The sequence below is a fragment of the Solanum tuberosum genome, unplaced genomic scaffold (genome assembly GCF_000226075.1).
Source record: "Solanum tuberosum cultivar DM 1-3 516 R44 unplaced genomic scaffold, SolTub_3.0 scf00044, whole genome shotgun sequence".
Taxonomy (NCBI): Eukaryota; Viridiplantae; Streptophyta; class Magnoliopsida; order Solanales; family Solanaceae; genus Solanum; species Solanum tuberosum.
In genome coordinates, this window is record NW_006238970.1 from 1,944,443 (window position 1) to 1,971,867 (window position 27,425).

General features: G+C 36.5%; 2 protein-coding genes across 2 annotated transcripts; both read left to right on the top strand.

Moving 5' to 3' along the window:
- Window positions 1-81: 81 nt before the first annotated feature.
- LOC102602682 (protein NRT1/ PTR FAMILY 3.1-like) lies at window positions 82-4,656 on the top strand. Its single transcript, XM_006343398.2, has 4 exons — window positions 82-512; window positions 1,439-1,656; window positions 2,638-3,197; window positions 3,565-4,656. Exons 1-4 carry the CDS (start codon window positions 383-385, stop codon window positions 4,502-4,504), a joined length of 1,848 nt encoding a protein of 615 aa, XP_006343460.1. The 5' UTR covers window positions 82-382; the 3' UTR covers window positions 4,505-4,656.
- A 2,274-nt stretch (window positions 4,657-6,930) lies between these two features.
- Window positions 6,931-20,256, top strand: LOC107059880 (uncharacterized). The gene is made up of 7 exons (XM_015306963.1): window positions 6,931-7,455; window positions 7,595-7,787; window positions 7,883-8,400; window positions 8,486-8,503; window positions 8,822-9,009; window positions 19,446-19,686; window positions 19,915-20,256. Exons 1-7 carry the CDS (start codon window positions 6,931-6,933, stop codon window positions 20,254-20,256), a joined length of 2,025 nt encoding a protein of 674 aa, XP_015162449.1.
- Window positions 20,257-27,425: the final 7,169 nt, after the last annotated feature.

Genomic DNA, 27,425 nt, shown 5'->3' on the forward strand with positions numbered 1-27,425 from the left:
TTTTTTTTTTTTTTTTTTTGATAAAATACAAAAGTTTGGAGTAGATTTTAAAATAAACAAACAATTATATTTTGAGCAAAACAAAAGAATCTGAAAAAGATGTTAAAATTTAATATTTTGATTTCCAAAATCTCTCAAGTAGTAAGATAAATTCTATGACCATACATGTATTTTTTTACCAAAAAATACTTTAATACCTCTCCATTTAATCAAACTTACTCAAGTAGGGAGAGAAGCAAAAAAGGTGACCAAATACTTCCAAATGAAAACCAATGGATGAGACAAATTAACATGGGGCTAAGAATGTCAATAAATATCCCCTACATCTATAGGGAATTTCTCAAAATTGCTTGCATTTCATAACTAAGAGTAGCTAGTCACGATGAGTGAAAATATGAAGGTGGCCAAGCAAGAGCTAGTTGTTCAAGAAAATGGCAAGAAAGAAGAAGATGAGACAATTGAAACTGAAAAAAGGAAGCTTGGAGGAATGAAAACAATGCCCTTTATACTTGGTAAGTTAAATTCTCACTTTCATCTTCTTCAAAATGAAAATCACTTTCATAATATAATATAATGGAGGGAAAGGTGAAACTTCTAATTAGATAATTAACTAGCTATATATTTAATTAATTTGTTGCACATGTGATTGTGCTTCTTGACTTCTTTGATTAGTAAAGTTTTAGACTAAGAGTGTGTTTAGTATTTTTTTTTAAAAATGTTTTATTAAAAAAGAAAGTGAATTTTCTGATTTATTTTATGCTGTTTTGGTAAGTTGATGAAAAATATAATTTCAAATTTATTTATAACATCCGATCTCTCAAGTAAATAAAGTCCCTTTTTTTTCCCTTTGATTTCTTCTCCTTTAGTGACTTAAGTTGTTGTTGACCTTGAGAGATAAAAAGAAAGAAGGTTTAAATTAATTAATTAATTTTTTGAGAGTGGTATATTTTTTTAAAAAAATAGTTAATTATATTGATAAAATATAATTTATCAATATTATTCATTTGTTATTTTTAGAGATAATTGATAAACTTATTAAAGAGAAGAATAGTTTTTTTTCTAAAAAAAAATTAATTAATACATCCTTAAATTTTTAAAAATCATTCATTTTAATTGAAAAAATAATTAAAAATTCATATTTATTTTGAATGGAAAATATATGAAAACTAAGGTAGTATGTCTTTTTTCTGTTTGTTTTTCCCTTATTATCCATTGGGATTTGATTCAAGAATAAGATAAGTTTACTTATTTTAAAATGGAAAATGTTCTTTAAAATATTTAAAATTGATATCTCTCCCTTCACACATGTGATATGTCTTTACGATAAAAAAAATATGTGAGCTAAATTATTAGCAAAAGGACATATTTGTAGTAATAATTATTGAAATGTATGAAGAATTAACAATGCTTATTAATTATTATTATTACTGTTGAACAGCAAATGAAGTATGTGACAGATTTGTGGGTGCTGGATTTCATAGCAACTTGATAACATACCTAACACAAGTGCTAAATGTGCCTTTAATAAAAGCATCAAATACACTAGCCAACTTTAGTGGTGTTTCAAATTTCACTCCACTTATTGGTGCTCTTGTTGCTGATTCATTTGCTGGTCGATTTTGGACTATTATTGTTGCTTCCATTATTTATGAAATGGTACGTCTCTATTCCCTATCTCAAACTAATCAATCCATTACATAATCCACTTTTTAAATATAGATTATTGTATTATTCATTAAAAATATGCATATCCATAGATATTCACATTATAATTAGTACTCCACCTGTCCCAATTTATGTGAGTTATTTTCCTTTTCATTCAGTCACAAAAAGAATGACACATTTCTATATTAAGTAACAATTTAACTTTAAAATATCTATTTTACACTAAATGAAATGATTTATAGCCACACATTCTATCATTCATTTTAGACTATAAGTTTTAAAAGTATTCCTTTCTTTCATAAACTTTGTGCCGAGTAAAACTACCTCACATGAAATGTGACAGAGGAAGTAATATTTTTCATGAGTTTTTATTTTTTGGAAAATTTAAAATCATTATGGCTTATAACTTCATCTGACTATTCCTAAAGTCATACCTAATATGGATATTCATATTTTTTTGTCGATTAACCTATATTTTTTAATACATTGAGTCAGATATTTTATTCATTTTTGGCCAATCCATATATGATTCGACCCACTCGTTTCCACTCCTAGATACATGGCTTTTTCTTAAAGAGCCTATTTTGTAGGTTATAGATTTTTATTTTTTTTTTAAAATCCAAGTACTATTTGCAGAAAAAACAATCTTTCCATATAAAATGAAAGAATTATTGGAATAGATTTGATACATTTGGAGTATTATATAGAAGTTGTTAACAAGTTTTAGATTTAAAGCTTTCTTTTGATTTGTTTTGGCTTTAGGACACTAATATGCTTGAGCCACCCCTGCTTTGTCATTTTCCATTCGAATATGTTAACAGCCTGAGCAACAAGGAACTATGAATTAGGATAATCCGTAGCTAAATAAGATTAACAAACGATTTTGCTGTTTATCTATAAAATTTGTCCATACAGAGTCCCCTGATTTTTATAGTACCCATGGAAATCCTACTTTGAGATGTGTATATACAGGGACTGATCAGCATAACTATCTCAGCAATCATGCCACAACTCCGTCCTCCACCTTGTCCAACTCAGGAGAATTGCAAAGAAGCTTCGAATTCACAGCTTTGGGCACTCTACATTTGCCTACTTTTGACATCTATTGGTACAGGAGGCCTTAGACCTTGTGTAGTTACCTTTGCTGCTGATCAATTGGACATGAGGAAATCTAAAGTAGAATCGCGAAAGTGGAACTTTTATAATTTGTTCTATTTCTGTGTCACAATGGCTACGTTAACTGCATTAACTGTTGTCGTTTATATACAAGATAACGTAAATTGGGGATGGGGTCTTGGACTTCTAACAATTGCTATGGCATTGTCTGTTGTCGTGTTTGTTGTTGGATCTCCATTTTACAGAAAAGTAGAACCAGGAGGAAGTCCATTAATCAGATTGACACAGGTTATTGTTGCCTCAGTGAGGAAGAGAAAAGTCGTTGTTCCAGACGATGATCGTCTCTTATATGAGAACAGAGAGCTTGATTCTGCTATCTCACATGATGGAAGGCTTTTGCATACTAATCAGTTCAAGTAAGGTGATTTAAAGTAACGTTTGATGAACGCGAATATGTAGCATAGATAGAATAGCTAAAAGAAATGGACAGATAAAATTAACTTGCAAAAAGAATGAATCAATACATATTCTAGTTTTTAAATTATGAGTTTATGAATACAACTTGCATATAAATTATGCTCTTTTAGTTAATTTGGTTCACAACTTATATCATCTTTTATTGTTAACTTGATTTCTCAGATGGTTACTCCGTTAATAGTTATTATTTCAGAAAGTCATGAAAATATTGAAATCTAAGAAAAAAAAGATTTTCTGATATAATAACTATTAGTTGAGTGATCATTGACCGTGTTATTGCTTTACTAATTCAACCAATTGGTTAAGGTGGATTGATCGATCAGCTGTAGTAACCGGCGATGACATGAAAGAGTCGTGCCAGCCAAATTTATGGAGGCTAGCTACCGTTCATAGAACGGAAGAGCTGAAATGCATCCTAAGGATGCTTCCGATTTGGGCTGCAGGGATATTACATTTTGCTTCACATTCACATGTAGGCAGCTTTACAATCCAACAGGCGCGAAGTATGGATCGTCATTTGTCCCACAGCTTCCAAATACCTCCAGCCAGCATGTCTATTTTTAGCGTCCTAACGGTGCTCATTGGCCTTGTGCTTTATGAGCGCTTCTTTGTTCCTTTTGCTCGTCGATTCACAGGACACAAATCAGGCATTACATGCTTACAGAGAATGGGAATAGGATTCGCCATTAATATTCTTGCTACTGCAACTTCAGCACTAGCTGAGATTAAGCGTAAAACGGCAGCTGCAGATCATAACTTACTTGATCAGCCAACGACTCATGTCATTCCTATTAGTGTCTTCTGGTTGGTTCCGCAGTATTGTCTTCACGGTGTAGCTGAAGTTTTCATGAGTGTTGGACACCTTGAATTTCTCATTGAACAATTCCCTGAAAGCATGAGAAGCACTGGAGCTGCACTTAACTCGTTAGCTTCGTCGTTTGGAAATTACTTAGGTACATTTATAGTAACTCTAGTTCATCGATATACCGGAAAAGAAAGGAATTGGCTACCAGATAGGAATCTCAACAGAGGAAGACTTGAAAACTTTTACTGGCTTATGGCTGGAGTACAAGTAGTAAATTTTGTATACTATCTTATATGTGCATCATTATATACATACAAACCCTTGGAAGAGATTACTGAAGGATGCAAGGGAACAGATGTGGAATTAGCTGATGAAACAACTTTGTTAGACAATTCTAAAGGTGATGGACAAACAGATAGAGCAAGAAATGGAATGAACTAATATATTGCTTAGTTAAACTAGTAGAAATTTTATTTTTCAAGTTTTAGCTGTCACAAGTTGATACTGTTAAATGTACCAAAAATAAAGGTTGAAACTATTTCAACCTCTGTCTCAATTGATGTGACACATTTCAATTTTTGAGATTCGAACAAGTCTATTTTTGACCATAATTTTTCATATTTCTTTTAAATATTTTGAATTATCAATCATTGTGACTTATAGTACTTAAGTAGTTTACAAATATATAAATTTCATTTTAAAATAATTGAAGATTTCACGAGCAAATTCTCGGTCAAACTTAAAATGTTTGACTCTCGAAAAATGGAATGTGTCACGTAAATTGGAACCGAGGGAGTAAAGAAAATGGCATAATGTTGAAGCAACCATTTTGTATTTGATGCAAGGGCAAGATATTTGTTCTTTTCTTTCTTTTTGAGCTATGAACGTTAAGATGTGGCACATTTTTTTCTTATATAGTTTTTCTAGAATGTTAGGAATTTATTTTGGGATTCAACTAAGCGGACTTACTCTTGTTGAGAATACAGTTCACTAATAAAATTGTGCTCTGCTCTCTCTAACAAGTTAAGCTTTTAGATGAGATGGTCATACACTTAAACAACTCTCAAGGGAAATGATGCCTAGATCTTTGAGATTCGAAACAAAATCCATGACACCAAGAAGGGTGAGTTGACTATCAGTGATTGAAATTCAGTCTAAGTGGATTAATGGAAGATATTGACTATTACCATGATCTTCAATCAACGTATAGCGATGTTGCAATTCTCTTTCAACAACTGGTTGAAAAGGATAAGAGTTTATGATTTTTTGGTCGGGTTTGAACCAAGAATATGATCAGATCAGGGTTTAAGTTCTCGATAAAATTTATTTTCCTTTTCTTGAGGATGCATATTCATATGTTCATCGATGAGGATCATGCTATATTATGCACCAACTGAGAAGTCTGGATGAAAGAAAACTACGCACCAACAGTTATTTCTAGGAACCTGGTTCCTAGAGTCGTATTAGAACAAAAAGTAAAAATTACATGGTAGACTAACTAGAGGTCAATCAATCAGCTAACATTGTAGAATATGTGGAGACATCCAGAGAAACTACTTCTGGAGAAACTTTGTCTACAGATGAAAATCTACATGTTCGTCATCTCTTGAACAAACTTGATTTGTCTAATCCTATCAGTTCCAATTATGTGCAGTACTAAGGTATTGTTTTTAATGATCAGCTTAATTCCTGAATTATTTTTTCTGGAACAAATAAACACATGACATACTTCTCTAAAGGCTTTCAAAACTATTCTCCATGTACTTGAGTTTTCTGTTAACATGTTATCCATTATTTCTATCACCAAAGAACTAAATTTTAGCAACGAGTTCCTTAACATGCCTTGTAATTATAGCACATCTTATGCCTTTTCACTTGAAGTTTTGTTCTTATGCTTGTTTTATTGTATTTTTATGTTAGAATGTTGTTTTGTAGGTTTTAAATGTCCAAATCTGAGGCAAGACCACAAAATTTATAGACGATAAAAAGGTGAGATGGATAGGTGCACTGAATTTATTGCTTCTAGTTCTTTTGCTCCTTGATATATCTCAGTTATTTTGATGATCCTTACAAATGCAAGGACCCGGTCCCCAGCATAGTATTCTCGTCCAGGTACAATATGGTGTACAACTGGAAAATTGTTTTGTCAGGATGTTGGTGAAGCAGTCAATGTACTTCACCAATAAAAATGGATGAGGTTGTTTGTCCAGTGGTCAGCAAATCTTCTTGATTGATATAATCAAGAGACAAACAACTTGATCATTCATTCACAAAAAGAGAGAGAAGTAATCAAGCCTCAAAACACAAAATACAGTAGGGACCTAATCAACTGAAGAAGTGCTATATGTGTGTACTGTTGTCTTTTAAATGCTTGTAATGTACTAAACTTGTAAGATTCGTTTCACTCTTATAAGAAACGTTTCAAACCTTTGTGTGAGTCATTGTAAGAACATTGTTATAGTAACTTTGGGTCTTACTATTGAAGTCTATATTAATTAGTGATAGTTAATATAGTGGGCAATGGATGCATTGCGTTGGCTCAGTAAGTAATAGGTGTATTACTTAATGTGAGATTAAGAGTTTAGTCTCATTGGTGTAGTTGAAATCTATATTCACTTTTTCTTGGAGACTAGTGGAAATAGTTGAAAATCCTGTGTGACAGGTCGTGATTTTACTCCCTTGAGCCAGGAGGTTTCCATGTAAAATCTTGTGTCCCTACTCTACTTCCAGTTATTTACTTTCTTCACTTTAACTATCTTAAATGGCCTGATCCTGTGATCACTGGTGGATGCATACATTCCAAAAATTGGTATCAGAGCATAGTTTCTCTATTTGGTTTACACTAAGAGAAAAGGGATCCTGAAGGAATGGCAGCTCCACCAAGTCTGGAAGAAGGTCAATCCACCACTCGTCCTCCTCGATTTAACGGCCAATACTATGGATGGTGGAAGACCAGGATGTACGATTACAGTATGGCAGAGGACAATGAGCTATGTGATGTAATACTCGATGGTCCTTACATTCCTACCAAGGATGTGAAGGAAGGAGATGTCACTAGAGTAATTCCCAAGTCTAGAAGAGAATACGACGAAGTTGACAAGAACAGAATTGAAAAGAACTACAAAGATAAAAAGTTGTTGGTTTGTGGGATTGGCACAGATGAATACAACATGATTTCTGCTTGTGAGAATGCAAAGGAAATCTGGGACTGCTTGAAAATAGCCCATGAAGGAACAACTCAGGTCAAGGAGTCCGAGTTGGACATGCTGATAACTCGATATGAGAAATTTAGCATAAAGGAGGGTGAAACCATCCATGAGATGCACACCAGGTTTACCTCCATAACCAATGAACTAAGGTGTCTTGGTGAGCCGATTCATTCAAGCAAGCAGGTTCAAAAAATTCTCGGAGTTCTTCCCATATCATGGGAAAGCAAAGTGAATTCTATCACTGAACCCCAGAGATCTGAAAGTCCTCACAATGGATGAACTGATCGGAAATCTGCAAACAAATGAGCTAAACAAATAGTAGGATTCTTCGAAGTGGAAAGGAAGAAAGGAGAAATCTGTAGCCCTGAAGGTATCTCAAAATGATGTCTCTGAAGATGAAGATGAAATGGCTTATTTGACTAAAAGGTTTCAAAAACATGGAGGGTTTCAGAAGAAGGGAACCATCAGCAGAATGACAAATGCCAACGACCTCTATCACAAGTGTGGAAAGCCAAGTCACTTTATGATAGTTTGTCAGAGTCACAAACAAGATTTCAAACGACGGCGAAGGATTAGGTACCTGACCATGCTAAGAGAAAGGCCAATGCAGATCAAGTGGTGAAGAAGGCCTTCGCAGTATGGGAAAACGCCTCTAGTGACTCTGAAGAGGAAGAACATCATGACGATGTCTTTATGATGGCAGTCAAGGATGATGAGAATGTTTTAAACTCCATATTCTCATTGATGGCCAAATCTGATGACGAAGATGACAATGATGAGGTAACATTTTTTGATCTCAAGGGTGACATAGACACATTGTCAATTAAAAGATTGAGAAAACTTGTTGATGTGTTAATTGACTCTGTTGATGAATTAACAAATGAAAATTTGATTTTAAGTGAAAACCTGAATCTCTGTGAAGACGAAAATTCTGCCCTTATTTCTCAGATGTTTGAAATGAACTTTAGGTTGAGTATTCTGGAGACTGAGAGTCATCAACTTGAAGAGGAACCTGGTACCTCTAAGAGTCGAAAAAGAAAACTCAGTAGCTTTGAACTTGAGTTAGAGGAAAGTCTTAAAATTTCTGAGTTCAAACTAGTTGCAGCCCTTGAAAGAAACTCACAGCTAGTAATGGATCTTAGTAAAGTTAAGGAATAGCTAAATCAATCCTGGAAATGGACTGACTCATCAATGATTCTTTCTAAATTGGCAGATCAGAAATTCAATAGTGGTAAGGGTCTAGGGTGCCAAAAGATAGAACCTCCCTATAACCCTTATAGTAAATACATGTCTGTGTCTGATAACCTGTTATGTACCCACTGTGGGAGAAATGGCCACTTGAAAAGAAACTGTGAGTCCTTAAAAAGGACTAAAGAAAATCAAGAAATGTTTTGTAAATCTGACAAAAGGAAGGCACCTGGTCCTAGATACCGGTTCAGTAAAAATACTTTGCCACCATGGACCGGAAGGTTTCTCATTAAGCCTCTTGATAGTTTTTGGGAACTCCATCTCAATGGGTTCGTAAATCTAACAAGTGATTCTTTTGTAGAAGAGAGGAAGTAGTCAATGCTGGTTCATGGAGAGTGGTTGCTTAAAGCATATGACTGGAGAAACTCAAAACTTCCTCTCTTTGGAAGCACACCAAGGTGGTGATGTGTCATTTGGAGACGACAAAAAGGGGTTCATCCTTGGTATTGGGAAGATTGGAAGATCTGTGGAACATTCGATAGATAATGTGTACTATGCGAATGGGGTGAAATACAACCTGCTCAGTGTTTCTCAGATTTGTGACAAAGGAAATGAAGTGATATTTGTGTCAAATCAATGTATCGTTACAAATCTAACTTCCAAAAGGGTTATTCTTATTGCCAAAAGGGCCAAGAATGTCACGCCCTGAGCCTACACCCTAGGCGTGGCTGGCACTCGAGAACCATTGTTGGCCCCAAGAGAACCCTTGGCCTGACTTAACTCTTAGCAGAAGACTTAAATCATTAATTAAGGATTCAATGCATATTTACTCAACTGTTTAAAAGATAACTTAGAACGTTTAAAGATAAAACTTTCAACTTAGCCAAAGTGGAGACTCAAGTCTTAACATAAGCAATAACAATGTAAAGACAAAAATCATTAATTAAGGATTCAATGCATATTTACTCAACTGTTTAAAAGATAACTTAGAACGTTTAAAGATAAAACTTTCAACTTAGCCAAAGTGGAGACTCAAGTCTTAACATAAGCAATAACAATGTAAAGACAAAAGAACTACTAACTGTCTATGAAGCCTCCAACAACTGAGATGGACGTCGGGACAAGACCCACGACATCCTAATAAACTAACTAATAAAGCAATAAAAGGGATCCTCCGAAAGCAAGAAGGCTCACCATAAGACTCTGAATGCTCAACTGGATCAACGAAGCACTGGATGTTGATCCTGATTACCTGTATCTGCATCATAACAACGATGCAGGCCAACTGACATCAATACATTGAATGTTCGAGCATGCGAAGGAAATTTTAAAACAAGACATAAGCTTGAAAGGAACTGAAAGAACATACCTGGGCTCAACTCAACTCAACTTACTCATTTCAATATAAAGCAATAATAGGAATGCAATATAAAGAAAAGCTTTTAAAACATGGATAACAAGTCTGTGTATTTAGACATACAAAAGTAACTCAATCTGTATGCAAAGATACAATATAAACTCTGTTTGTATATTAAGAATACAAAATACTTCCGTGGGAGTTTCTCTAACCGACAACCATCACTTAAGAGCTATTGTGATAACTTTGAAGCTATGTGATGATACAACGTTTTTCCTCACGCTTCCAGGGCCGTCCTATACCTTGCCAGGGGTATAGAACCTAACTACTAAGTGGATCCACTAATCTATGCTAATAGCATTAAGGAATCATCTAAAAAGTATGACCATTTTCTACCCATGATGGCTACATAGTTTATGGGGGATGGGAGTTGTCTAAACTATCCCCCATATCGGTGCTCAATACTACTCCCAAAATATACTAGCTCATATGTTTAAAAACATAACTCCTTTACGTGGTTTGAGATAATTGCTAAAAAAACTAGCCCTAAGGCTCTCTAGGAAATCAAAGTTTCCCCTTTTGCTTAATTGTGAAAGCATTTACTCTTTTACTAAAAAACTAGCTCAAAGGATCTGTTGGAAATCGTTGTTTCCTCTTTTGTTTAAATGTGAAAACATTTTACTCTTTGGGAATACATAGTCCTCATATACTATTTTGAAGAAATGAACTTCAATCTTTACTCTTTACTCAACTCAAAATTTAAGTCTTAAAACAAAGTTAAAACATTTGTAAAAGACATCTGGAAGACTCTAAGAACTTCTCTTGACTTGACTCTTAACTTTCCTTGAATTGAATTATGGATTCAAGGTTCATGATCTCATGTTTATGGATGATTTAATGATGTTGATACGTACCTTATAGTGTATAAATCAACTAGAAAACTTAGGTACGATTCAAGGGAACTTAAATGGAAAGAAGTGGGAAAGGGTAGAAGGCCTGGCGTCCCTGGCGCTCTGAGTGGCGCGGGGCTCCAGAGCTCAAACTTCAGAGCCTGGGTTGGGGATCTCTAAGGAAAAACTACAGAACTGGGGATGGGGTGCACTGGCTGGCACGACGCCCCAGAGCCCAAACTACAGACCACTTTATGGGGCGCTCTGAGTGGCGCGGCGCCTCACCCCTTTTCCCCAGAATTTTGACGAATTTTCTTGGTTGTTTTTCAACTCTAAACCCTCTAGATTCAATTGTATCTTTTCCCAAACACATAGATTCGAATACATAACCAAAATATGCAAGAATCTACTCAAAACGACATCTAATTGCATGAATTTAAATCAAGAACTCCTAAACAACTTCAACAATCAAGAACCCAATAGAAACTTCAACAAAATCCATCAAGAACTCAATTTCTATACTTTTAAGAACACAAATTCGCTGAATTAAATCATGATTGGCACGTGGTGAGCGAACCCAACGCTATGTCATCTCACATACCTCATAGGGATTAACCCTTGACGAAATCCACAAGCAAATCTCCAAGAACGTGACGATTCCTTGCTTCTTCTCCTCTTTTCTCCTTTTCTTTTCTCTCCTCTCAAAACCCGTACTCTTTTTAATGAAGCGTAAACTGAACCAAATCAGTTTAGACCCCAATTTTAATTACCAAAAATGAAATTAAATAATTGGGTAGTGAAAAGACCAAAGTACCCTTCAAAAATCCGATTTTGACTTTCCTTATCTAGACAACCCGACCTCAAATGGGCATATCTTCCTCAGATGAACTCGAAATTGAGCAAACTCGGTGGAGTTGGAAAGATAATTCAAAGTTCTTTCCTATAGTATCTAGTAGCACACCTAACTCATCTTGATCTAGGAGTTATGGTCGTTTGAAGTTGACGAAAACTCATATTTAACTTAACTTGGTCAAACTTTCCAAATTTGAGTATTTTAAAAAAAATGTCTTCTTTCTAGTTCTAGTGCTTTCGAATAGCGGGGTGTTACAATATATTTCCCTTGGGAAAATTCATCTCGAATGAGATTTACTCTTAGTAGGCTAAGGGTGTAACATCTAACATCTAGCTCAAACACCCAACAAGCAAAATGTAAACACAACATGCCAGCTTAAAATAAATGCCAAGAAAAGGATTAGTACCTTAATTTGGAATTTCTCTGAATTCGAAGAGATGTAGGTATCTCTTCTTCCTCCTCATCTTCCCAAGTAGCTTCCTCAACAAACTGATTTCTCCATAGAACTTTGACTGATGCTACCTCTTTCGTTCTCAACTTGCGAACTTGACGATCTAGAATCTGAACAAGAATCTCCTCATTAGAGAAGTTATCCTTAATACCAATATCTTTAGTAGGTATGATAAGTGAAGGATCGCCCATGAACTTTTTCAACATAGAGATGTGAAATACCGGATGAACCGCTGCTAAATCTTAGGGTAACTCTAACTCATAAGCTACATTGCCAATCCTCTTGGATATTCTGTAAGGACCAATATATCGGGGACTAAGCTTCCCCTTCTTACCAAATCTCATAACACCCTTAATGGGTGAAACTTTCAAATAGACCCAATCATCTACTTCAAACTCTAAGTCTCTTCTCCTAACATCTGTATAGGATTTCTGACGACTCTGTGCTGTTTTCAATCTCTCTTGAATAACTTTCACTTTCTCCATAGCTTGATGCACTATGTTTGGTCCTATCAACCCAGCTTCACCATCTTCAAACCATCCAATAGGAGATCTGCATCTTCTCCCATAAAGAGCCTCATACAGAGCCATTTGGATGCTAGAGGGGTAACTATTGTTATAAGCAAACTCTATGAGAGGTAGGTGATCATCATAGTTACCTATGAAATTAATCACACAAGCCCTCAAAATATCTTCTAAAGTCTGAATGGTGCACTCTGCTTGACTATCTGTCTAAGGATGAAAAACAGTACTCAAGTTCACCTTTGAACCCAAGCCTTTCTAGAATGATTTCCAAAACTTTGCAGTAAATTGTGCACCTCTATCTGAAATAATTGATACCGGAACTCCATGAAGTATGACTACCTCTTTAATAAACAACTTAGCATAATCTTTGGCTGAATGGGCAGTCTTTACCAGCAAAAAGTGGGCTGATTTAGTCATTCGATCTACAATAACCCAATTAGAATCATGTTGTCTGCGAGACCGTGGTAAACCTCTGATGAAATCTATATTGATCATCTCCCACTTCCATTTCGAAAGATCTATATTCTGAGCCATACCACCGAGCCTCTGGTGCTCTACATTAACTTGTTGGCAATTCGGACACTTAGCAACAAACTCTGGAATTTCCTTCTTCATACTACTCCACCAATAGACTTCTCTCAGGTCACGGTACATCTTTGTGGAACTTGGGTAGGTAGAATATTTGGAGCTATGAGCTTCCTCCATGATTCTCTCTTGAAGTTCATCCACCCTTTGTACACACAATCTACCTTGGTACCTCAAAATAACATCTCCCCCTTGTTCAAAAGCCATTACTTTTTGCTTATGAACATTTGCCTTTAATTCAAGCAAAACAGGATCTTGGTATTGTTTTTCTTTACCTTCTGACACTAATGATGATTCAGCGCCATTCATCCCCACTAGTCCTTCTTCTGTGGAATCCATTCAACGAACCCCTAATCGCGCAAGTCTATGAACATCTTTTGCTAACTTTTTCTTATTTTCCTCAAAATGGGCGGTACTACCCAAAGACAATCTACTCAAGGCATTAACAACAACATTAGCCTTATCTGGGTGATAAAGAATACTCATGTCATAATCCTTGAGTAATTCTAACCACCTTCTTTGTCTGAGATTAAGCTCTTTCTGACTAAACACATACTGAAGACTCTTGTTATCGGTGAACACATCTACATGAACACCATAAAGATAATGATGCCATATTTTCAAAGCAAATACTACGACAGCCAACTGTAGATCATGGGTTGGGTAATTCCTCACGTGAACCTTAAGTTGTTTGGAGGCATAAGCTATAACTTTGCCATTCTGCATCAACACACAACCCAATCCAACTCTGGATGCATCACAATAAACTACAAAACCTTGTGTACCCTCTGGTAAGGTCAATACTAGGGCAGTAGTCAACCTCTTTTTCAATTTCTGAAATCTTTTCTCACAAGCTTCAGACCATTGAAACTTGACTTCTTTCTGAGTTAACTTAGTCAAAAGAGATGAAATAGATGAAAATCCCTTGATGAACCTTCTATAATACCCAGCTAATCCCAATAAACTCCTAATGTCAGTTGGAGATGTGGTTCTAGGCCAATTCTGTACTGCCTCTATTTTCTGAGTATCAACTCTAAATCTGTCACCGAAAACAATATGGCCTAAGAATGCCACAGACTCAAGCCAAAATTCACACTTAGAAAACTTGGCATATAACTCCTTATCCTTTAGAGTTTGGAGAATTATTCTGAGATGACTAGCACGATCTTCCTCATTCCTCGAATAGATTAGAATGTCATCAATGAATACGATAACAAACATATCTAAATAAGACTTGAATACTCTATTCATAAGGTCCATGAACGTTGTAGGTGGATTAGTTAAACCGAACGACATGACCAAAAACTCATAAAGACCATAACGGGTCCTGAATGTTGTCTTTGGAATATCATATTCCCTTACATTCAACTGATGGTAGCCTGATCTGAGCTCTATTTTCAAAAAACAAGTGGCACCCTGAAGTTGATCGAAAAGATTATCAATTCTCAGGAGAGGATAATTATTCTTGATAGTAACCTTATTCAATTGACGGTAATCTATACACATTCTAAGAGAACCATCTTTCTTTCTCACAAATAGGATCGGAGCGCCCCAAGGTGAGACACTTGGTCGAATAAAACCTTTCTCTAAGAGATCTTTCAACTGCTCTTTTAACTCTTTCAACTCTGCTGGTTCCATTCTATATGGAGGAATAAAGATAGGATGAGTATCAGGAAGAACATCTATACCAAAGTCTATTTCTCTCTTAGGAAGAACTCCGAGAAGATCGTCTGGAAAGACTTTCGGAAACTCACTAACAACTGAAACTGACTAGATAAGAGGTATCTCAACACTAGAGTCATTAACTTGGACTAAGTGATAAACACAACCTTTAGAAACTAACTTCCTCGTCTTAAGGTGCGAAATAAAATGACCCTTAAGCCTTGCTGAACTACTCTTCCACTCTATAATTAGTTCACTGGAAACTGTAACTTGACTACCTGAGTTGTACAATTTATTGATGCATAACAGGCATGAAGCCAGTCTATACCTAATATGATATCAAAATCTACCATGTCTAACTCAACTAAATCAACTATTTTGCTCTTGTGATTGATGGAAATGGTACAATCATGATAGACTCTCTCAGTTAGAATAGAATCACCAACAGGTGTAGAAACACTAAAGGGCTCAAAAAGTTGCTCAGGAAGAACATCAAAATTCATAGCAACATAAGGAGTTACAAAAGATAAACTCGCTTCTGGATCTAGCAAAGCATAAACATCAAAGCTAAAGACTTGGATCATACCAGTGACAACATCTGGCGAATCCTCTTGCTCTTGGCGACTAATGATAGCATAAAGATGGTTTCCTCCTCCACCTACCCCCTGAAGTAGCTCCTCTAGATGCAGCTCTGTCTGGTGGAGCAACTGAAGAAGACTGGGCTCTATTTCCCCAATTACCATCACCCTGCCTATTCTTAGGACACTCTCTCATAAAATGACCGTTCTGACCACACTTGAAGCAACTAGTGGAGCCATCACGACACACCCCTGAGTGGCTCCTACCACACTTAGCACATTCAGAAGTCTTAGTACCCCCTAGTGCCACACTACCTTGAGAATGTGCAGGTCTAGCTATGAAATTCTGAGAATTCTGACTATTGTACTCACCTTTGTTCCTTGGTGCAGGTGCACTAACAGATGATGGAGCAAGTCCCTTCTGCTTATGTTGGAAAGATGACTGGTTCACATTACTCTTTTGCTGCTCGGACTCATTCCCTGATGTCTTAACCATCTTATTATTAAACTCTTCCCTATCCCTTAGCTTGTCCTCCTCAACTTGTTGCACATGGATCATCAACCTTTCTATGTCCATATCCCCTATCAGCATAGTTGTCTTGTCTTCCTTTTTCGAAAGATGAGACAACCCAACAATGAATAAACTCATTCTATATCTCATGTGAACAACTATCTCCGGAGCGTACTCATGAACACTCTTAGATTTCTGCTTCAGGGTAAGGAATTCTCGTACCTTTGCTTCTCTTAGCTCACGGGGAATGAAACACCCCATGAAAGCACTCTAAAAAATAGCCCAACTCATAATTGGTGCATCCTTAACCCTATTCTTTTTCCATTGATCGTACCATATCCTAGCAACACTCTTCAGTTGATATACAACTAGTTCTACTCTCTCAGCATCGGCAACATGCATAATTTCAAAAACTTTTTGAAGTTCTTCAACAAAGTTTTCCGGGTCCTCAGTGACACTTGAACCTGTGAAGCTTGGAGGATTCATCCTTAGGAACTCACGGACCATAGTATCAACCACTTCTTGACGATTCTTTCTCTGTTGCCCAGCTTGGTTGGTCACCACTTGGCTCAACATCCGGATGGCCTCACAGAACTCAACATTGGTGACTTCTCCTTGGGGTTACACTTATGGTGCATTAGGTACCCCTTGTTCCTTAACATTCTTTCTAACCTAACGACCTCGAACACCTCTGTGTGGAGGCATGATCTAAAAGATATGCGCAAGCACGAGTAAGAAACAAACTTTATAGAGATAAACTTTATCGCACGAAATGAGTATGAAAGAAGTGAGATAGTTCCTAAATGTTGCAGCCTCCTAATTCTAAATATGGCGCGCTTTACACCGATTACTAAGACTCTACAGACATGGATTCATAGACTCCCTTGAACTCTTGAAATCTGTGCTCTGATACCAAGTTTGTCACCCGAGCCTACACCCTGGGTGAGATTGACACTCGACAACCATTGCTGGCCCCAAGCGAACCCTTGGCCTGGCTTGACTCTTAGCGAAAGACTTAAAGCATTAATACAAGGATTCAATGCATCTTTACTCAACTGTTTAAAAGATAACTTAGAACGTTTAAAGATAAAACATTCTACTTGACCAAAGTGGCAACTCAATTCTTAACATAAGAAATAACAATGTAAAGACAAAAAAGCTATTAACTGTGTATGAAGCCTCTAACAACTGAGATGAACGTCAGGACAAGACCCACGACATCCTAATGAACTAACTAATAAAGCAATAAAAAGGATCCTCCTAAAGTAAGGAGGCTCACCACAAGACTCTGAATCCTCAACTAGATTAACGAAGTGCTGGATGGTAATCCTGATTATATGTATCTGCATCATAACAACGATGCAGGCCAACTGGCATCAGTACATTGAATGTACAACATGCGAGAGGAATTCTAAAACAAGACATAAGCTTGAAAGGAGCTGAAAGAACATACCTGGGCTCAAATCAACTCAACTAACTCATTTCAATATAAAGCAATAATAGGGATGCAATATAAAGAAAAGCTTTTAAAACATGGATAACAAGTTTGTGTATTTAGACATACAAAAGTAACTCAGTCTGTATGCAAAGCTACAATATAAACTCTGTTTGTATATAAAAATACAATTAACTTTGTGTATATAAGAATACAAAATATCTATGTGGGAGTTTCTCTAACCGACAACCATCACTTTAGAGCTATGTGATGATACATCATTTTGCCTCACACTGCCAGGGCCGTCCTATACCTTGCCAGGGGTATAGAACCTAACTACAAAGTGGATCCACTAGTCTATGCTAAAAGCATTAGGGAATCATCTAAAAAGTATGACCCTTTTCTACCTATGAGAGCTACATAGTTTATGGGGGTTGGGAGTTATCTGAACTCTCCCCTATATCGATGCTCAATTCTACTCCCAAAATATACTAGCCCATATATTTAAAAACATAACTCCTTTCTGTGGTTTGAGATAATTGCTCAAAAACTAGCCCTATGGCTCTCTAGGAAATCAAAGTTTCCTTTCTTGCTTAAGTGTGAAAGCATTTACTCTTTTACTGAAAAACTACCTCAAAGGCTCTGTTGGAAATCAGTGTTTCCTTTCTTGTTTAAATGTGAAAACATTTTACTCTTTGGGAATGCATATTCCCCATATGCTCTTTTGAAGAAATAAACTTTAATCTTTACTCTTTACTCAACTCAAAACTCAGGTCTTAAAACAAAGTTAAAACATTTGTAAAAGACTTTTGGAAGACTCTAAGAACTTCTCTTGACTTGACTCTTAACTTTCCTTGAATTGAATTATGGATTCAAGGTTCATGATCTCATATTTAGGGATGATTTCATGATGTTTAGACTTACCTTAAAGTGTATAAATCAACTAGAAAAATTTGGTACGATTCTAGGGAACTTAAATAGAAAGAAGTGGGAAAGGGTAGAAGGCCTGGCGTCCCTGGCGCGCTAGCGCAACAACTTAGTGTCTTGTTTTCTTCGCTGCCTTTTTTTACGAGTGGCGCGGAGCGCTAGAGTTCATACATCAGATCCTGGGTTGGGGCGCTCTAAGGAAAAACTACAGAACTGGGGATGGGGCGCATTGGCTGGTGCGGCGCCCCAGAGCCCAAACTACAGAACACTTTGTGGGGCGCTCTAAGTGGCGCGGCGCCCCACCCATTTTCGCAAGAATTTTGACGAATTTTGTTGGTCATTTTTCAACTCAAAACCCTCTAGATTCAATTTGTTGTTTCCCCAAACACTTAGATTTGAATACATAACCAAAATATGCAAGAATCTACTCAAAAACGACATCTAATTTCATGAATTTAAATCAAGAACTCCTCAACAACTTCAACAATCAAGAACCCAATAGAAACTTCAACAAAATCCATCAAGAACTCAATTTCTATACTTTCAAGAACACAAATTCACTGAATTAAAACATGTTTGGCACGTGGGTGAACGAACCCAACGCAATGTGATCTCACATACCTCGTAGGGATTAATCCTTGGCGAAATCCACAAGCAAATCTCCAAGAACGCAACGATTCCTTGCTTCTTCTCTCTTCTTTTCTCTCCTTTCAAAACCATAACTCTTTTTGATGAAGCGTAAACTGAACCAAATCAGTTTAGACCCCAACTTTATTACCAAAAATGAAATTAAATAATTGGGTAGTGGAAAGACCAAAGTACCCTTCTAAAATCCGGTTTTGACTTTTCTTATCTAGATAACCTGACTTCAAATGGGCATTTCTCCCTCATACAAACTCAAAATTGAGAAAACTCGGCGGCGTTGGAAAGATAATTCAAAGATCTTTCCTACGGTATCTAGTAGAACACCTAACTCATCTTGAACTAGGATTTATAGTCATTTGAAGTTGACCCAAAACTCATATTTAACTTAACTTGGTCAAACTTTCCAAATTTGATTATTTAAAAAAAATGGCGTCTTTCTAATTCTAGCGCTTTCGAATAGTGGGGTGTTACAAAGAATATGTACGTTGCTGACCTCGACTCTATAAAAGAGGATAATCTCACATGTCTGAGTGCTCAATCTGACTGTGCAAATCTTTGGCACTGAAGATTGGGACATGTAAGTTCATCTCTATTAAACAAATTAGTTGTAGGGGACCTGGTCCATGGACTACCCAAGCTGAAATTTTATGAGAACAAAATCGGTGATGCTTGCATGAGGAGGAAGAAAACAGGATCCTCTTTTAAGAAAAAGAAAAGGGTCATCACAACCAGGCCATTAGAGCTTCTCTACATGGATCTTTGTGGACTAGTGAGAATTCAAAACAGAGATGTAAAGAAATACATTTTGGTGATTGTTGATGATTTCTCAAGATTCACCTAGAACATGTTCCTGTGAACAAATGATGAAACAGCTGAAGTACTAATCATCTTTGCTAAAGGAATTCAGTTGAAACTAAATTGGAAGATTGCAGGAATAAGATCAGACCATGGTACAAAGTTCAAAAATGCCCAAATAGAAGGCTTTTGCGCTGACCATGGGATTCATCATAACTTTTCTGCTCCCAGAACTCCTTAGCAAAATGGTGTTGTTGAGAGGAAAAATAGGACCTTGGTGGACATTGCTAGAACCATGCTCATTGATTCAGGTCTTGCAATAAATTTCTGGTCAGAAGTAGTAAATACAACTTGCTATGTTACAAACAGATGTCTCATGAGATCCGTGCTCAAGAAAACTCCCTATGAGTTGCTAAATGGGAGAAAGCCATCACTCAGTCATCTAAAGGCCTTTGGTTGCAAGTGCGTTGTGTTAAACAATGGGAAGGACGATCTGGGCAAGTTTGATCCAAAGAGTGATGAAGGGAAATTCGTGCTCACAGTGGAGCTTCTCGACAGTGCGGGCGAAATCAACAACATCTAGAAAGGAGAAATCAGTTGAGACCATAGACTGAGCCTCAATCAAGAATTGCAGTCTCAACCAACAAATAAAGCACCGAACCCTCTCCTTCTTAGTAGGTAGAATCATGGTAGCATGGTGGGAGAGTTCATGAAACCTTATCTCATAATCAGACACTGTCATGGTGCCTTGCTCCAATATGGAGAATTAATTTTGGAGGCGATATGTAATACTCAGAGGGATCAATCTAGCCAAGAACACCTCAAAAAGCTCAATCCAAGTGATAGGAGGAGACCCAACTGTCCTAGTCTCAATAAATGTACCACCACTATCTCGCTGGCAATCATGTTGATACGCAGTGCAGTTGTCTCCTCTCGACTCTACAAGACCCAAGGTATGAAACTGCTCATGGCTAGTAGTTTAGAAACTCGTGGGTATCCTCACTCACAACCCTAGAAAACCTCAGAGGTGAAAGCCTCAAGAATACCTCGAGCATCTTCAACTCCTCTAGCGACATAACTCCAATCACAATCACAAGATGGGCCTCCCTAGACATAACTCTGTTGCAGGCTGATCCTGCCAATTTTGGTCTATAGCGAAGGGAAAATTGGTCCCAAAACGCTCTACAGCGAAGGGAAAACTATTCCCAAAAAGTAAGATTTTGGTACCTAATGTCAATAGCGAATGGAAAATCTTGTCGCCTCCTCGTTTCTATAGCCTCTATCGTGAAAAGGACATTGAGGTCGAGGTGGTCCGTAAATTATTTTTACGATCAACATTAAAATGGTTTACCCCGCAGCCGGGGACAACATGAACCGATTTGGGTTAGTGTAGATTGTATGACGAAGTTAGCTCATTTCATTCCAATCAAGATTTCTTATTCGGTGGTGGACTATGCTAAGATGTATCTAAGGGAGATTGTTAGGTTGCAGAGTACCCCTATCCATTATCTACGATCGAGGTATCCAATTTACTTCTTAATTTTGGAAGTCTTTCCAAAAATGCCTTGGTACTCGTGTTAAGCTTAGTACGGACTTTCATCATCAAAAAGATGGGAAAATGGAGTGTACTATTAAAACTTTGAACATATGTGGAGAGCTTGTGTGATTGACTTCAAGGGTAATTGGGATGATCATTTGGCTTTCATTGAGTTTTCTTACAATAAAAGCTATGATTCAATGTCACGACCCAAAGTATACCCTAGGTGTAACATGATGTATAGAAACCCGAGAGGCCCTACACAAGCCACTTAGCATACATCATACAAGATAATGAAATACAGAGTTTAAAAGAAACATTTCAATATAGATTGACAAACCCGCTTTCATTGAGTTTTCTTACAATAAAAGCTATGATTCAATGTCACGACCCAAAGTATACCCTAGGTGTAACATGATGTATAGAAACCCGAGAGGCCCTACACAAGCCACTTAGCATACATCATACAAGATAATGAAATACAGAGTTTAAAAGAAACATTTCAATATAGATTGACAAACCCAAAAGTTTTAACATAAGTCTCAAAGTCATCTAATACATCAAAAGGAAAGTGATTGGGACGTAACCCATACATCCATAAAAAGTCTAAAATGAAATGACATAAAGCTATAAAATGTCTCGGTCCTCGAAACATGAGGACTCACCAATCACTTGAAGCACCCAATAGATATCTAGACATGAGTGTGCGATGTAGGAACGTCGAATCCTACATTCATGAAATAATATAGGCACAAGTATGCACTAGTACATAGAATGTACTAAGTATGAGGCAATATACATAAACATAGGCATGATAACATAAATGACTTAAAATGATTAGGCATGATCATATTGAAACATTCAAAAGCATTAAAGAAGACATGACATGAAAATCATGAAAACATGGTCAAGTACATTAACATAAAGGACATAAGAAAAGCTTTTAATAAAATATAATCATTTTGTGGGATATTAGCTTTAGTTGATAATAAGACCATGAGAGCTATATCATGGAATCCAGTATATCCCTTATATCAAATGAAGGAGAAACTACTTTCCAAGGTAGAATCCATACATATCATCATTTGCTAAAGTGGATCTAGTAGCTAGGTCATTTAAGACATACTACAGAGGCACATAGTTTGGGACTAGAGGTTGCTACTAGAGACTATCCTATTTGAGCCTCCACCTCAAAACCCTCTCGATGCTAAGTCTAAATTTTGATGTAATAGGTAAAAGTCAATTATCATTTTAACATAGGAAAGGCAATGATCAATACCAATCCACGCTTTTGAGATCAAAACATAGAATAACTTCTTAAATATAACTAAACATGGATGAGCAAACCTTCACCAATGTGAATTCAGTTGTGAGAAACACTTTTCACAATCATGATCTTCATAATGAGAAATTCTTTCACAATAACATTGATACATTCCTTTCAAAGCATTCCCAAATCATTTATAACCATTTCATAAAAACATCAGTAACTGCAAAATTCATAATTCATAGTTCATGGGTTCATCACAAGATCATGGTTGAAAATTATAATTTAGTAAATGCAATTTCAACTAAATATCATATATTAAAATCAAATAATACATGAGAAGACCTAGTCAAGAATAATCACTCATAATTGGATGAAACCCATATTTTATTGAATTGAAACCCTAATTTGATCAAGTTGAAATTGAAATCCTTAGGGACCCCATGATGGAAAGGACTCCATGGGTGAATACACACATACATTGATGCTTGAAGCTCAAAAAGAATAGAGGATTGGAGACTTAGATGAACCCTACCTCTACCTCTTCTTCTATAGACTTGAGAGAATTTTGAGAGTGAATGTAGTCAAGTTTAGGGACTTTAGGAGAATGAGTTGAAAATGGGTAAATTGGGGGCTTAAAAGCGTTATATAGGGCTTAGGATATAATGCAAAACTACATAGAATTGGGTTAAAATAATTAGGAAAAGACCCAAAAGCCCTTTAACAATAACTACCGACTCGACCTACGGACCACAGGACTTTCTACTGTCCATACTGGGCAACCATAGACAAAGTACTAGGACCATGATTTCACCTATCTTTTGATGGAATATGTCTATGGGTTTTATATCTTTTTACTATTCGTAGAAACCAACCGTAGAAATAAACTTTGACCCTCAAAATTTCACTAAGTCTGGAACTCACCTACATGACCTATCTACGACTTATACATAGATTGATGGACCGTCCTAATGAACCGTAAAAAAGTTAATGGGACTTGATTTTTTAGAAAATTATTTTCACACTCCATGCAGTTGGCATCTACGGCCCGTAGAAGCTTCTACGGTCCATAGATGGGAACTGTAGATACAACCTACAACTCAAAAATTTGTTTTCTCCCTTTTCTAAATTCTGAGGTATTACATTCAAGCATTGGTATGGCTCCATTTGAGGCTCTTTATGATAGAAGGTGAGATCTCTTATATGTTTGTTTGATATAGGCGAGGCTGCTTTTATAGGTCCCGAATTGGTACATGAGGATATGGAGAAAGTTCTGCTTATTAGAGAAAGGTTGAAAATGACTCAAAGTTGACAAAAGTCCTATGCCGATGTTAGAAGGATAGAACTTGAGTTTGATCTATATGATTGGGTCTACTTGAAATTTCACCCATTAAAGGTGTAATAAGGTTTGGAAAGAAAGGGAAACTTAGTCCCCGTTATGTGGGCCCATATAAGATTTTGAGGTTTATTGCTAAGGTTGCTTATGAACTTGATTTGCATAATGACTTACCAATGTTGCATCTGGTTTCATGTAACTTTGTTGAAGTAATGTGTTGGTGATCCGACATCTATTGTACCATTGGAGAGTCTTGGGATAAAGGGAAGCCTTTCTTATAAAGAAAGTCTGATTGAGATTTTGGACATGCAAGTTAAGAAATTGAGAAATTAGGAAGTTGCATCCATAAAGGTCCTATGGAGGAATTAAAGGGTTGAGGGTGCTACTTGGGAGGCTGATGCCGATATGATGTCCCGTTATCCCCATCTGTTTCCCTCAGATTCTATTCTAGCTAGATATATTTATCTCCTCATGGTTCATCCTTTTGGTTTCATGTGTCTTAGTTGTTCTCGTGTTTCCTCATACATGCATACTCATGAAAATTTGATATTTTAGAATTTTAGTTAACTTGATTGATTTCTTAATGATTATGTGTATTTGAATGTGATTTGCATGTATTCCTTATGAAATAATGTTTCAAATATGTTTTAGCTTAGATTTGATGTTCCTTCTTGGTGATTTGTTTTGATGAAGTTGTTTTCTTGTTGGGCTGTTAAATCTCTTCCCCTACACTCCTTGTATTACCTTAAGTCCCATTCAAGGATGAATGTTCCAAGGGAGAGATATTGTAACACCTCACAATTTGGAAAAGAGAGAAAAGAAGTTTATGGGTTACATGCTATGTCTATGGGTCCCATCTACAAACCGTAGAAGCTTCTACAGGCCCTAGATAGCAACCATAGGAAAGGGGAAAATAATTTTCTAAAAGTCCTAGTACCCTTTTTACGATTCACCAGGATGGTTTGTCATTCTTTGTACGAGTCGTAGACAGGTCTCGCAGGTGAGTCCCAGACTTAGTAAAAGTTTGAAGGTTAAAGTTGGTTTCTACGGTTGGTATCTACAAACCGTACGAAGACCTTCGAGCCATGGACAAATCCCGTCAAATGTTGTCCCAAATGAAATGTTTCTAAACTTTTAAATGGTTGACCATTATAATCTGTCTGAAGTTCTATGGACCGTAGGTCCAAACCATAGAAGGGTTCGACAATTATGTTAAAGGGCTTTTGTGTCTTTTTCTTAATTTTTTATCCTTCTACCGTAAGCCCTATATAAAGCTTTTTAGCCCCAAATCACCATTTTCTATTCATTTTCCTCAATTCCCCAAAATTCACTCCCCAAATTCTCTCAAGATTAAGGGAAAAAAAGAAGAACTAGGTTTCATCGAAGTCTCCAGTCCTCCCTTCTTTGTGGGATTTTAGTTTTAATGTATGTGGGTATTCACCCATAGAATCCATTCTTATATGGGTCCCCAAAGCTTCAAATTTCTCAATCATAAATTCAATTGTTTAAGTTAAGGTTTCAATCCAATCTTTATGAGTTTCATGCAACTGTAATTGGTTATTGTCAATTAATTTTCTAATGCATGATTCAATATTACTACATGATATTTAGCTGAGATTATGTTATTCCATGCCTAAATTACGATTTTTCAACTATGAACCTATGATGAACTCATGATCCTATGAATTAAGAATTTATAAAGATATGCATGTTTTTTTATGAAATTGTTGTTAATGATTTGGGGATTGCTTTGAAAGGAAAGTATCAATGTTATTGTGAATGGTTTTCTCACAAGTTATTATGATCATGATTATGATAGGTATTTCTCATTTATGGGTTCACATTGGTGAAAGGGTTTTCTCATCTATGTTGAATTATGTTTAAGGAGCTATTCTATGCTTTTATCTTGAAAGATGTGGATTGGTATTGATCACTGCCTTTCCAATGTTATAATGATATTTGACTTTTATCTATTCTATTGGGAGTTAGATTTAGCATCGAGAGAATTTGAGGTTGAGGCTCAAATAGGATAGTCTCTAGTAGCAACCTCTAGTACCTAACTATGTGTAACATCTGGCAATTTGAAATAACTAGGAAGAAGCCAATAATTGGAAATAGTCATTTTTTTTAAAAGAATGAAAATCTGGAAATTTTGTTAAGTTAGAATAAGTTGAGTTTTGGTCAACTTCAAACGGCCATAACTACTAGCTCAGGATGAATTAGGTGTATTTCCATAAAAGGTTGGAAAGCTCTTGGAATGATCTTTCCTACGCCGCTGAGTTTGCGCGATTCCGAGTTCGTACGAGTAAGTTATGCCCTTTGGAAGTTGGGCTATTGGATTAAGGAAAGTCTAATCCGGATTTTGGAAGGGTAATTTAGTCGTTTCCTTACCTAATTATCCTAATTCATTTTTTGGAGTTTAATTGGGGTAAAGTCAGATTTTAGTCAGTTTTAGAAAAGTGAATTTTACGCTAGGGCTTGGAGAAGAGGAGAAAAGAGAAGAACATTCAAGATTCGTCGATTTCGTCAAGGATAGCTTGTGGATTTCGTCGGGGTGATCTCTAAAAGGTATGTGAGATCACATAGCATTGGGTTAGTTCATCCACGCGCCAATCATGATTTAATTCAGCGAATTTAAGTCTTTGAAAGTTTAGAAATTGAATTCTTGATGAACATTATTGAAGGTTTTTCTTGAATTCTTGTGGGTTGTGTTGATTGAAGTTTCTTGCGATTTAATTCATGTTTCCGGGTGAAATTTTGGTTTGAATCTATCATATATTGAGGGTATAAATGATCCTAAGTGCTTGGAAAAAGAATCATTGAAGTTTAGAGGGTTTAGAGTTGAAAAACGGAGAAGAAAAGTCCTCAAATACCTGGGGAAATGGGTGGGGCATCGCGCCAGCCAGTGCACCCCAAAAGGGGCTTTGAAGTTTACCCCTTGGGGCGATGCACCAGCCAGCGCACCCCAGCAGGTCCTCTGAAGTTTGAGGGCTGGCGCCCCGCGCCTCTCAGAGCCTAGGGACGCCAGTTCTTCCCATTTCTTCCCCACCTTTTCGTACTTGTTCCTTAGCAATGTACCTATGTTTTCTAGTTCATTCCAACACTCTAAGGTACATCTAAACATCATGAAATCATCCATAAACATGAGATCATGAACCTTAAATCCATAATCCAATTCAAGAAAAGTTAGGATCAAAGTCAAGAGAAGTCAAGAGTCAAGTTAAGAGAAGTTCATAAAGTTTTCCAAAAGTCTTTTGCAAACGTTTAAACTTTGTTTTAAGACTTAAGTTTTGAGTTCAGTAAAAAGTAAAGTTGAAGTTCATTTCTTCAAATATATATGGGGGATATGTATTCCCAAAGGGTTTAAAATGTTTTCCCATTTAAACAAGAAAGGAAATCTCGATTTCCAAGGAGCCTTCGGGCTAGTTTTCAGAAAAGAGTAATTGCTTTCTAAATGAAGCAAGAGAGGAAACTTTGATTTCCAAGATAGCCTTTGAGCTAAGTTTTTGAGAACTAATCTCAAATCACAGAAAGAAGGATGTTTTTAAACATAAGAGCAAATATTATATTTTTAGGAGTAGTATTAAGCACTGATATGGGGGAGAGTTCAGA